This window comes from Phallusia mammillata, chromosome 4 (genome assembly GCF_965637545.1).
Source record: "Phallusia mammillata chromosome 4, kaPhaMamm4.hap1.1, whole genome shotgun sequence".
NCBI lineage: Eukaryota > Metazoa > Chordata > Ascidiacea > Phlebobranchia > Ascidiidae > Phallusia > Phallusia mammillata.
The window spans coordinates 4,731,566-4,744,808 of record NC_137255.1 but is presented as its reverse complement, the minus strand read 5'-3'; the positions used below and the strand labels follow the sequence as shown (position 1 = coordinate 4,744,808).

General features: G+C 34.3%; 1 protein-coding gene across 3 annotated transcripts; it reads left to right on the top strand.

Moving 5' to 3' along the window:
* Positions 1–1,251: 1,251 nt before the first annotated feature.
* On the top strand, positions 1,252–10,359 carry LOC145222469 (kelch-like protein 8). 3 transcript variants are annotated; one of them, XM_080088606.1, is made up of 10 exons: positions 1,252–1,389; positions 1,562–1,685; positions 2,929–3,082; positions 3,309–3,487; positions 3,552–3,695; positions 5,901–6,096; positions 8,620–8,757; positions 8,945–9,103; positions 9,391–9,541; positions 9,628–10,359. In XM_080088606.1, the coding sequence occupies exons 1-10, from the start codon at positions 1,322–1,324 to the stop codon at positions 9,740–9,742; spliced, it is 1,428 nt and encodes a 475-aa protein (XP_079944732.1). In that variant the 5' UTR covers positions 1,252–1,321; the 3' UTR covers positions 9,743–10,359. The 3 variants fall into 3 exon arrangements, with proteins under 3 accessions (XP_079944732.1, XP_079944730.1, XP_079944733.1); XM_080088604.1 differs by having other exon boundaries at positions 1,253–1,389; positions 3,273–3,487; XM_080088607.1 differs by lacking the exons at positions 1,252–1,389; positions 1,562–1,685 and adding an exon at positions 2,146–2,341 and having other exon boundaries at positions 3,273–3,487.
* The last annotated feature ends 2,884 nt before the right edge of the window (positions 10,360–13,243 follow it).

Here is a 13,243-nt window from a genome sequence, read left to right as displayed (position 1 = left end):
GATGTCCAGACTTTTAGACTTTTGTAGTGACCAGTTATTTTCCAACATCTTAACCTCCAGGGAAACATTAACTGTCTGTAACTAAGAATATGCTGACAACTGTTATTGAATTGTTTTTATTGCCATAAGCAACTGGAGAAAATAGTTTACCAGTTTCTCTAATTACTGTTTATATAGTGTATTTTGTGTCGATTTCAAAATGTTATGTCCATCAGTATTTGAGTGTATAACAGTTGCGGAAAATATACTTGAGAAATTCTCTTTCAATAACTTGCTTGTATTAATCTAGTTTGTGTTAAGGGTTTTATGGTCCTTGTATACGAATCTGTGAAAGATCGCATTGCATTGAGTCAATATAGACACTCGGCGTAACTCTGTGTCAGCCATCACCAACACAAAAAAACAGAACAAAGGAAAAGTCTTTTTGTGGCATCAAACCTAGGTGTATTTCATGCAACATGATCTTTGCCACTTTAACTGTTTTGTTGTGCTTCTCGGTGGTACATAGGGTTAAAATACTTGAAATGGTATGTAATGGTATTAGAACAATGTAAGTAAGTAAGTAAGTTTACTTCGCACAAAACATTCGCATTACAAAAACAAAATAAAATGAAAATGGTCCATTTAGTTGTAGTGATGACCATCAAAAGCAAATTGAAACAGATGACTTCTTTTGAGTTTTATTTCTCTTGAGTATTTTTTTACCGACACTTAAACTAACAAAATTACAATTGTTACTGTAGCTTTGAAGTTTGTCCACATATTATGATTTTTAAAGGATGATGAAAGATTTGATTGTGGGGATTCCCCTACTAATAAGAATGTTGTTTTGGTGAAGACATAAATTTGTGATTTTTGTCTAAACTAAATCAGTTTAACTGATATTCACATCAACTGTAAGATAAAGGTTTGGAAACCAGCGAGTAAATCATTGTCACTTGACAAGTTTAATGAATTTTTAGCTACATCTTAAACTGTTGCAAACAGATTATTTTTTTTAAGTATTAAACTGATACATTTCGTAAATTTTGGATGTTAAAGTAATGCAAAATTTGAAGTTCCAAAAGTCATGTACATGGTGCATGCAGATAAAAGACAACAAAAACTGTAGGGATATGACCTTTACTACTTTTATGTTTTGTAAAAACGAATTTAGGCTTTAACATACATCACTAGCCAAGTTAAAAGTGTCAATAATGTACATGGTTAGTCTTATCACTTTTAAGAGAGATTTTTGGCTTGTCATTACGGTAAATCATTGTTAAGAATTAAGATAGTTCATAAGTTGAATGAATTCTAATATTAACTGGTAAAATTTAACATGGAAGCAACACACAATGATGATGTTGTTTTAAAACATCGAGATTGGTTGGGACAACTGCTAAATGAGTAAGTTTTAAGAAGTTTTTGGCCTGTTGTTTATATGTTTGTTTAATCTATGCAGAGGCTTAAACTGAATCTTTCTTACCATTTAGTAAATGTTTGTAACCATGTATTTGCATTGGACATTATTGCAATAAACTGTCAATAGGGCTTGGTATTAATAAAAGTCTTGTTACAGTGATCGAACAGCACAGGAGTCCACTTGTGATTTGGTGCTAGAGTCTGGGGGAAAACAATTCAAAGTTCACAAGAGTGTGTTGATGCTTGTTTCCAATTACTTCAGAAAGATGTTTATAATTGAAGTAAAGGCTTATATAAGTGGCCTGTCCAAGAGGAGGTTTAGGTTTTTTTCGACTGAAACTATTTGAGGGCAAAAAAAACAACTTTAAAGCAAGTGGTGGGCTGCACATTTGGAACTGTTTAACAGTGATGACATCATAAAATTTTGTATTCACACATTTACATAAAAAGAACTGTAATATAATAAATAACAAATTGTTATACCGTGTAGCATAGTTGAAGAACCAGCTGTGCTTTATCATTTGTTGGAAAACAAGGGCATATAATGACGCAACAATGAAAATTTGACCAATTTTTAGAAACTTTTAATGTTATACTGCTTATAACCTGTCAAACACGTAATTGTTTGTTACAAATATGCGATCAATGTTAATTAAACTATGTTGTTGAGGTACAAGGAATTGGTAACCTGCCAAACTGGTCATACTTTATGCCTTTTATAGTAACTAATGTTAGTTCACTTGTGACCTTTACAGGTATCATACTTTGATTATGGGACAGTCATGCTTATCTTGCAGCTGCAGTTTTACTGAGTAAGTTAGATAGTAGTGCCGAAACCTGGAAAATACAAAGCTTTTGCTGAAGCAAATTATTTTTTATGCCAATCGCAAAACGGGTAATAATAGAAGCTGATGCCACTCCCCCTAGTGACCATGAGGTGAGGAAAATGCCAAAGTTGCAGGTTCAAGAGGGTTTCCAGCCTGTACTTTCGAGTTTGGGCCTGACTGAGCAATTTGCTGCTTAATGCAAATGAGAAAACGAAATAGGCAATAATGAAACAACTACTGACCATTTGACTTAGGTATTTACATGTGCTATAGTACATTTATAAGAGAAATGATCTTATGCAGAAAAAATGAGGTCATAGTACATCACTAAGGAAATTCCCACAAAAAATGTTGGACCCTTTTTCAAATGTCTGGACTTGCCCCTGGTTTATATGTAACTTACTTGTGTTTGTGTTTAACACATGAATCTGGGCATTTAACGTTGCATTTAAATTTTCAGGTCATGTGTACTTTGCAGTAGATTATATATTATTGTGTTTATTTCTGTGCACTGTAAACAAAATAAACAACTAAAATGGTGGTTTTGTAAAAAACAACTATTATAGATGTTAGAAGGGTGTTTCTTTAACTTTGCTCAGAAATGGATAAACGTCTATTTGCATTGCTGTAAATTAAACAAAACTGTCTGTATTAAGAGGCTAATAGTATGTTGCTTACTTTTCCTTTTTGTTCGTAGATGAAAGAAAAATACAAGGGGATTGTTAATATTGAACGGATTCCACCTGACCAACTTGAAAATATGATTGAATTTATTTATTCTGGTCAAATCGAGATTACTGAGGAAAACATGCTTGATGTATTGGATGATGTAGAATACACTGAAATTGAAGGTTGCCTTTTACAATGTTATGTTAGCCTAAAGGATAGTTGCATTCTATTGTAAACAATTTGATTTGGTAACCTGATAAACAACAAACTTATCTGCAAAAACTTATTATCAGTCTTGTTTACTTATGTTTGTTTGCAATAATATGTCTTGCTTTGTAGTTTTTTTTCACTTTTTCTTTATTACTTTTTTAGTGTTAAAAAACAAGTGTGCCAGGTTTATTTGTTCAGTTGTATCTGCTGAAAACTGCCTAAGGCTGAGGGCATTTGCACATCGATACAATCTTTATGAAGTCCAAGACAAAACAAATCAATGTATAGAGGATCACATGTCAACTGTGGTGCAGCATGATGATTTTGCAAAACTTAAGTTCAGTGAAATGTCTACATTACTTGAAAAAAGAAAAACTGTAAATGTGTTTAAATACCTGACAATTATTCTTTTAATAATGGCTCCTGAAATGTATTTTTTAGAGTTGTGAGGAAGCTGTTTTTAAAGGAATTTTAAAGTGGGTTAATCATAACCCTCTTGAACGAGAAAAGCTGTTTGTAGAATTGTTTTTAAAACTTGACCTCACCCAATTAAGTGTTAAATTTTTGGCTCAAGTACGCAGTGAGGTTAGTAACTGAGATAGATGAGAGGTGCAATAGCCACTATTGAATTTACTTAAGGGGATACTCTTTTCAGTATTGGTGTTTAGTTTTTAGTTTTAACTCCAGGGATTGTAAACTAACAATGTAAGTATTTATTTATGTGCAAAATATAGGTTTACATTTTTTCTGCTTGTAGATTATTTTCTGTATCTGCTTATTTTGCATTTCTAAATCTAAACTGTAACAGTAAGAATTGTAGTTTTTTTAGACATATGTATAATATATGTGTTGTTTGTATTGCCAGAATTTGGTAAACAAAAGTTTTTTTAATGAAACTATTTCAAAACAGGTTTTAGACATAAATGCCCAGCTAAGCAATCATATTGTTGGTATGTAGAAACTTAACTGCACCAGGGAACGCTTTGTGTGGATTAAAAATCATATGTCAATAAACAAAGGGCTTTTAAGGAAAAAAATGTTAAAACTTTGTTAAAAGGTTAAATAGTTGGGGTCATCAATTTTCCATCTCCTGAAAACAATGTGCAACTCCATGTCGAAAAAAGCCCAATTGGGCGCGAAAAGCACAAACCTGCCCACTGAAAAGCAATATCTTGGCCTCACGCATAACTGGACGTGCTATCAGGCAATCTTTTTGCACTGTGCAATTAAGATATGTTTGTAGATCATTTAAAAACATAGTTATGCAATTGTGGTATCACACAGTTTTGCGTCATAATGACAGGCCCCTCCTGCCGTGATTGGCGCCATATCTTTGTCTCACAACATTCGCACGCCCCGAGACAATGATTGCTTACGGAAATGAAACCGTGAAAAATCGACGCTAACGTCTGTTGCCTGTAGCTTTGCATTGACCCCAGTCACGGGAAAAAATGTTGCACCAACCGTATTTTACAGACCATAAGGTGCAATTTAAATCCTTATAAAGTAGTGCTTAATTGCCTAGGCTACACTCAAAACCAGTACCGATACTATTATTATATAAATAAACCACCGTCTTACACAATAAACTGCGGTAAAGGCAACTAGCAACTGTGATATTCAGAGCTTTATGAGCTTTATACGGGACTTTAATGAGCTTTATACGGTAACCCATACTCCTTAAAATACGTTGCGTTCTATAGTCCGGTGCGCCTTATGTATGAACAAAATACTAATCAAAGCAATTTATTGACAGTGCGCCTTATAATCTGGTGCGCTTTATGGTTCATAAAATACGGCATATAACATTTGATAAAAATAGTTGTCGTTGATTTCTAAAAATTTCTTAGACAAACTATTCCAGTTTAACAATGATTGTGCCCTATTTTACTGTTACCGAATCGCATATGCACACCCATTAGATTATGCTTGCAGAAACAGGAAAAGTTTGTGTAGAAGATTTTTATAAATCAGCAACAACTAATTTCATGTTGTTATCAAGTGCCAGGAAAAAGATAGGGACCCAATGAAATGTAGGTGCCAAATATGTATCTATTATAAATATAATAAATGATTTATGTGATGCATCATTAAATATGATGAAGTATATATAAACTGGCAATATAATGGGAAAACCACTATTCTAGTATTAAGATAGTGAATACAAAAAAGTAATATGAAACTTCATGGACCAAAAGTGGGTTAATTTACATTTAGGAATGTCTGCTTGGGTATTAAAGACCATTTGGATGCTCTGCACCAAAATTTAACATAAAGCAGGGTCTTGTATTGTTTAGGGCAGGGGTGCACAACCTGCTTTATGCGGCCGTGAATATGTATGCCACAACATATGTACTGGTGGTCATCACAAAAGTAATACTTTACACATTATATGTTGAAATTTTAAAGCTGCTCCAAACAGATTTTGTGTGACTAAAAAGAGTATTATCAGCCTAGGAGGACCATGCGTCAGACTTTTTGTTCACCTATTGTGTGCAAAAAATGGCACTGCATTATGTGTCACAATATAGATTGTGACGTCATATACAATAAAGACTGATTGCTAGGTTGTTTACCTTAATCTGTGTATCAAGTTAGAAATTAATCTTGGCCTTAAGCCAGCATTGGACAGTATATATATGAGATAAACCTATATTTACTTCGGTATTTTACAAACCAAAACAAAACTTGGTGCCTGAAAAATGTATATGGGATGCGGCCGTCATAGCGAAATGGTTGTGCACCCCTGGTTTAGGATCTCATTCATTTTTTTGCCAACTTGAATTTTAGAACCTGAAGACCGGTCGATTTGGGGCAACTTCTGTGAAAGTTGGGGATGAAGTTTTTGTGATAGGTGGAGCTAATGATCAAAGTTGCGAAAATCCTCAACAAAGTGAAATGTTGAACTTGACCAAACAAACCAAGTGGAAGGCAATTCCAGATCTTTTAGAAGCTCGTGGGTATTGTGGATCAGCATATTTTGAAGGCATGTATTATCACTTTTGAAAATTGTTGGTGTATATTTTCAATAATGTTCATTTTGTTGCGAATTCATGGCTTGTAACTTTTACTACCTTTTTACGCAACAGGGCTTATGGTAGATATTTGCGCAGTGTGCGCCAAAATGTGCACTTCTTTTTTAACAATGTGCAGGTCAACTAATACGCACCTTTTTTGAAAATGTTCAGGTGCCAAAATGTGCGTTAATATTTTTTCAAATTTTATTTTTCTGTCCCTTACATACAAACAGTTTTTTTGTCCCAATTACATTTTGTTGCACACCTTCCCCTGTATTTTTTATTTTGAATAGTTTTCTGTGCAAATCAAGTAACTTATACATGTTATTTTTCTTATTAAATTTTTTTTTCTTTTTTCTTTTCATGTTTGTAAATATTCACACCAGTTTTAGTTTATATATTTACTTGCATTCGCACATGTGAAACATACACATTTTTGTTTGCAAATGGCAAATTATATTGACAAATTATAGGAAACAATTACAAAATACAAAAGTTTTGCAAAAATCACTAATGATATTTTGGTGTATAATGCTATTCCTACAGTAGGTCTTTCCAGCCTATCTGGTGCACTTAGATCCAAGCTAAAACACAATAGTAAGTCAGAAGCAATTTACAATTTAACAATTTGAATTACTGACTACCAAATTATGAGACCGCTTCCCTGAAGGAAACACATATTGATTTTACTCGAAATGTTTCTTTGTTTTTTCTTGTTTTTTCTTTTTTTTTCTTTTTTTTTTTCTTCCTTTTTAAGTTTGTCCGACTCGTTTTTCCATCAAATGCTTGATGGATTTGGCTGAAACTTGCACAGATTGTAGATAGAGTTATGTAGATGTGCATCCCACTTTGTTTTTGTTGATAACCCCAGTATCTACCCCGCTAGCCCCTTAAAATGGGTATTTTTCCCCCGAAGTTTGTCCAACTCGTTTTTCCATCAAATGTTTGATGAATTTGGCGGAAGTTTACACAGATGGTAGATATAGTTATGTAGATGTGCATCCCACTTTGTTTTTGTTGATAACCCCAGTATTTACCCTGCTAGGCTCCTAAAATGGGTGTTTTTACCCAAAGTTTGTCTGACTCGTTTTTCCATCAAATGTTTGATGGATTTGGCTGAAATTTGCACAGATTGTAGATATAGTTATGTAGATGTGCATCCCACTTTGTTTTTGTTGATAACCCCAGTATTTACCCCGCTAGCCCCCTAAAATGGGTATTTTACCCCTGAAGTTTGTCCGACTCATTTTTCCATCAAATGTTTGATGGATTTGGCTGAAGTTTACACAGATGGTAGATATAGTTATGTAGATGTGCATCCCACTTTGTTTTTGTTGATAACCCCAGTATTTACCCCGCTAGGCTCCTAAAATGGGTGTTTTTACCCAAAGTTTGTCTGACTCGTTTTTCCATCAAATGTTTGATGGATTTGGCTGAAATTTACACAGATGGTAGATATAGTTATGTAGATGTGCATCCCACTTTGTTTTTGCTGATAACCCCAGTATTTACCCCGCTAGCCCCCTAAAATGGGTATTTTACGCCTGAAGTTTGTCCGGCTCATTTTTCCATCAAATGTTTGATGGATTTGGCTGAATTTTACACAGATCGTAGATATAGTTATGTAGATGTGAATCCCACTTTGTTTTTGTTGATAACCCCAGTATTTACCTCGCTAGGCCCCTAAAATGGGTGTTTTTACCCAAAGTTTGTCCGACTAGTTTTTTCATCAAATGTTTAATGGATTTGGCTGAAGTTTACACAGATGGTAGATATAGTTATGTAGATGTGCATCCTACTTTGTTTTTGTTGATAACACCAGTATTTACCTCGCTAGCCCCCTAAAATGGGTATTTTACCCTGAAGTTTGTCCGACTCGTTTTTCCATCAAATGTTTGATGGATTTGGCTGAAGTTTACACAGATGGTAGATATAGTTATGTAGATGTGCATCCCACTTTGTTTTTGTTGATAACCCCAGTATTTACCCCGCTAGCCTCCTAAAATGGGTGAGTTTTTTAAAACGTTAAATAGGACATACTTCAAACAATATCTGGGGTGAATCTAATTTTATAGTTTGTATTCTACATAGTATTATTATTTAAGCCCAGTGCCGGTCGCTGTGTTTTACCTTACAACACCCGACTTCCTCATCGCTGTGTTTTACCTTACAACACTCGACTTCGGTTATCTCTTGAATTGCATTATTTTCAACTTTGCATGTGTGGGGACCCATGAGTTTTTGCCTGCAGAAACGACTAAAGTTATAAATGATGATGGCTAATATGGGACCCAATACAAAATAAGCAAAGGAAATATATTTATGTTTTAAAATAGGTTATAGTGTATATGCAAGGGCAATATGTGCTAAGTCACCCTTCTAGTTTTATTTGATATTCTGGGCACAAAGAGCAAAAATACTTAAAATTGATTTCCCATTAGGGATTCCAGAATATGTGTTTGTAATCACTTGTATTTGTAACATTGGTGTAGAACTCATCTTTGTCACTGGAGGATATAATGGTAATGCACTTAAATCATGTGAAAACTTCAACATTTACAACAATAAATGGTTTGGGATAAATAGCATGATGCATGAAAGGTTTGGACATGGAACAGAAACTTGCAATGGTAACAACAATTTGGTTTTTAATTGTATTTTTATGTTTGTGTTATTTTTTATTTCATATACTTTTTGTCTGAAAAGGGGTATACTTTGTAAAACATTTAGCTTGTGGGACAATTTATGTTCTTTGTCATGAATGCTGACAAACTGTGTGCACACTTGTTACAAAGGAACTAAAAGTTGGGTTGGTAGGTTTTATTTACTGCGTTGGAGGTCACAACGGCAAGGAGTCATTATCTTTATGTGAAAGATATGATGTACGGACTGAAAAATGGGGTGATATTGCACCACTCAATGAAGCAAGATGTTACCTTGCCACTGCATTACTGGATGGAGAAATTTATGCAATTGGTAATTAATACCTGGCTTGTTTTCTCTTTTTGTTTTTACATTTTACTGTTATGTTGAAAATATTTTGCATGATAATATTTATCAAAACGAAAATTATTAAATGTGCTGAGAAGTTTCAGTTCTGGTGAAATGGTACATAATAAAGCCAAAAGTACTAATCAATATTTTATTATTATTTAAAAAAAAAACAATATCTGTTATTGTGTGAAAAATCTTGAAGTTAAAACTTGTTATAAAAACTATAAAACTGTTTTTGTGAAAAGTAACAGAATGTAATGTTGGTACAGGAGGTTTGGAAGGTGAAAACGGAAGCACCTTGTCAACTGTTGAACGGTTTCTACCAGAGGCAAATAAGTGGGAATATGTTGCACCACTTCTAACAGCCCGCTACCTGCTATCTGCTTGTGTGTTAGACAACAAAATCTATGTTTTTGGAGGGTGGGTTTCATAAAGTTGCTTGCTGTTACTGTAGTCATGTTTAAAGGTTTATTTGGATCCAAACTAAACTTATTCTTTATGTAAAGGTACAATGGTAAGCCTTTAAAGTCGGTTGAAGTTTATAATCCAACTATAAATACTTGGTCATTTGCTTTTGAAACTGAGAAACCGATGCATGGTGCAACTGTTGTTGCCATTTGAAGAATAACAAATCAGGAATGTTGAAATTTGTGGTAATAAGATACTTTTTTATCGTTTGTTTACTAGATGACTGTTCTTACAGTATTGTGAAACTTGCATGGTCATCAGTAACATAATTTTTTATCAATTTTAAATCATGTTACCTTATTGAATGTGTTCCTGACTGTGGAATCATGCCAAAGACTACTTATGTAATGATTTTAGTTTTAAACATATTGTCTGCAAGTTTATTTTCTCTTCTGTAACTGTTTTACTGTATTTTATTTTTACTGCTTGAACTCTAGAACAGTTTAAATCATTTCCAAACAGGTACATGTTTGTTTTTTCTAGCCCTAACTATCTTATTAGTTGTTGTATAGGACCCTTCTTTGTCGTAAATAGTGTTTGGTTCCCCATAAAAAGTGTTGCGAAAAAGCAATTACTTCTGAAACATTTACAGCCAAAGTAAAGTTAAAACATTATTTTATTATACTAATTAAAAGTGTTTGATTTACTTTTTGTATTGTTGTACAATCGTCTATTATTTCATGTTTCATTGTTGTTGTTTTTTCGTTAACTTGTTGCGTCGCTGTGGTCACCACGCAAATTAAAGAGAGGCAATTAACAATTGCATGGGGTCCTGACTTATGGTCTTACTTATATCTTTATTGGTCGTTTTGACCTCAAGCAGCCTTTAAAAAGTACAGTAATTGGGAACCTGTAGCAAAGTTTCTTAAAGGTGCTTTTTAATTTCACGATTAATCAATGTTGATTAATTTTGTTAGAGATTGTGCAGCGCACTTTTGGCAGCAAGCGGTAAAATTTATTTTAAGACAGGGTTCCCAGGTTGGATTGCCTAATCTGGCCGTACTTCAGAGCCCTTGGTCGGAAAGTTTTTGGTATGGTCTTCTGGCCGAAAACTTGTTTATCAAACCTATTAGTTCATTAAACCTATGGGAACGTAGACTTATTTTCAAATCAATAAAAAAATGGTTGGTACTTCGTTACACAACAGAAATAAATGAAAAAATGGTCTACGCTTTGCGAAGCGAAGTAAATTGAAGAACAATTTGTTATGTATACCTTTGTTGCAAACTGGCTTTTTAATTTTTAGTGTTTCTGTAGGAAAAGTTTTAACTGTTTTAAAGCCGGCCTTGGACAGCAATATTAAAGGTACTAGAGATTACCATCACAGAGGATTGATAGTCTGTTTTTACAACTTGTCAACACTGGACGAAACCCAGCGAATTTTTCCAGTCAATAACTTTTTTCATTTTGTTGATAGTGTTTGCGAAAGGAAAAGTTCTTGTAAGAGTACCCAATTAAACTGAAATACAATAATGGTTCCAAGTGACAAATTGCTGTAAAAGCACCATAAACGCCTATGCTCTTTTGCGCCACCTACCAGAAGTTCCCAGGTCGGGCCAAAGGTGAAGCTCAGTGTTAGTAGCTCTCACTGATCTAGAAAAAAGCCTGGATAGCGCATCCAAGCGGAAAAGTGAAGCCGACATTGGAGGGTAGAGCTACTAACACTGAGCTTGGGCTGGCCCCCGCTCTGGGAATTTCTGGTAGGTGGCGCTAAGGAGCATAGGCGTTTATGGTGCTGTTACAGCAGTTTGGGTTTATGGTAAGAATAATTGCTGAGTCAGCACCATAAACGCCTATGCTCCTTAGCGCCACCTACCAGAAATTCCCAGAGCGGGGGCCAGCCCAAGCTCAGTGTTAGTAGTTCTACCTACATGGAGGGTACGGCGGCCATATTGGAAGGATAACCTGCGTTAGGCGGTGGCAGCCATCAGAGCGTTATTGTGACTAAATTCAGTGTTAGTGCAAAGTTTTTTCAGTAAGGTAAATTTTTTTATGTTGTTTTCAGGTCGTATTAAATCTATTGCTCCTAATATACGCATATTACGCGGTTCTGTTGAGAGAAATTGCTGACGTCGTCGGATTTATATTTTAGCTATTTCACCTACGGAGGCATTTAGCAGCAAAGATATATATTTATACAATTGTTAATTTTTATTTTATCTAAAAAGAGACAATTTGGCCAAGATGCAACATGCAATGAACCCCCCAAAAATCTTTTATTGCAAGTTTTAAACCTTAACTTTGAAGATCAAAAAAACTATTTTGCTTTTTCTGATGTCGTCTCCAGAGTTTTTTTGCAAAAGATGGCGAAGTCGAACTTTTGTGTGGAATTTAAATATCATTTTCATTAGTTTAAGTTTATGATTGTCCAACAGGGCATCCAAATGAATGGTCAACACTTTGGAATGAGGAACATCCATCAACACTGACAATGCTTTTGTTTAAGGGATTCCTTTGCCTTTTGGTAATTTGCCATCTGTAGTGACAAGCATAGTCACATATCCTCCAATGCATGAAAGTGCTGTTGTTTTATTGACCGACAATGTTTGTATTGCTGGAACATCTGCATAATCTTGATCATTTTGGAGTGGATCCCAGTCTTCTAAATCATACTTTCTATTTGTTGCAAAATGTGAAATTTTCTTATTTTTGATCCTGCTTGTATTACTTGATACATTTAAAATGTTCGTAGAATCTTGATTTTTTTTCTGTGATGATGCTTCTCTATAAAAGGCGCTTGCATGCTGCTTTAAATAGCTGGGTTGTTGTTAAAGCCCACAATAGAATAAAATATTTTTAAAACAGCTCTGAATGGAATTTAGAATGTACTTGTATGAATTTGTACATTGGCAAATATTTTTAAGGGTGAGTCATTTTCGTGTACTAAATCTTGAAATATGCCTTCAGTAATTTTAATGCAAGTCAAAAATTCATTGAAGCCAGTTTTTCTTCTTGATTAATGCAATTAGACCAACAATATATAAGCACTATCTAGAAATGATTCCCATGATGCCTTATTAGAAACGTGTAGGGGTCATTTAAAGCCATGAGCTAATAGATTTTGGAAATTCATTATTTTTCTGTTAACCTGAGGAACTTACTGTCCGGCAGTATTAACCTTCCTTTTATTGGTGCCATTTAACCTGTTTCAATTTCAGTTGTTGCTTAAATATGTTCTCATTCTTTCATGTATTACTTTCATTATTTCAATTAATACAATTTAATTATCACCTGCTGTATTGGTTAAGTCTTGATTCATGGGGAAACAGCATCATCTCTTAGAGTGATAATTTGGCTAGTATGGTTCATATATTTGTCTTAAAAATGGTCCGAGCAAACCAGAGAGTGTTTGCTTGGATTTCAGGTTTGCCTACCAATGTTATTTATCCGGCCTTTCGACGGTCGGACTAAGATGCAATGCTAGGAGCAAATGTATTAAACCTGTAATAAAAATGTGTGTAAAATAGTAATGAAAAAATTGAAGTTCATGTGCACAATGGGTTTGAGATTAACTTACCACTTAGATCAATAAACCACATAACCAAGTGATTGTATACTTATTAATCCCACCTGGAATCGAACCAGGGTCCTTTGCCATAAAGCAAATGTGATAAACCACTACACCACAGGATTTGACAAAATGTATACATCACT

Bases quoted from the DNA above. Each gene is read 5' to 3' on its own strand.
- LOC145222469 (XM_080088604.1), top strand. From the start codon at position 1,322: ATGGAAGCAACACACAATGATGATGTTGTTTTAAAACATCGAGATTGG. The intron at 3,083-3,272 runs GTTGCCTTTTAC...TTACTTTTTTAG, and splicing joins AGAATACACTGAAATTGAAG to TGTTAAAAAACAAGTGTGCC. The intron at 3,488-3,551 runs GTAAATGTGTTT...TGTATTTTTTAG, and splicing joins TACTTGAAAAAAGAAAAACT to AGTTGTGAGGAAGCTGTTTT.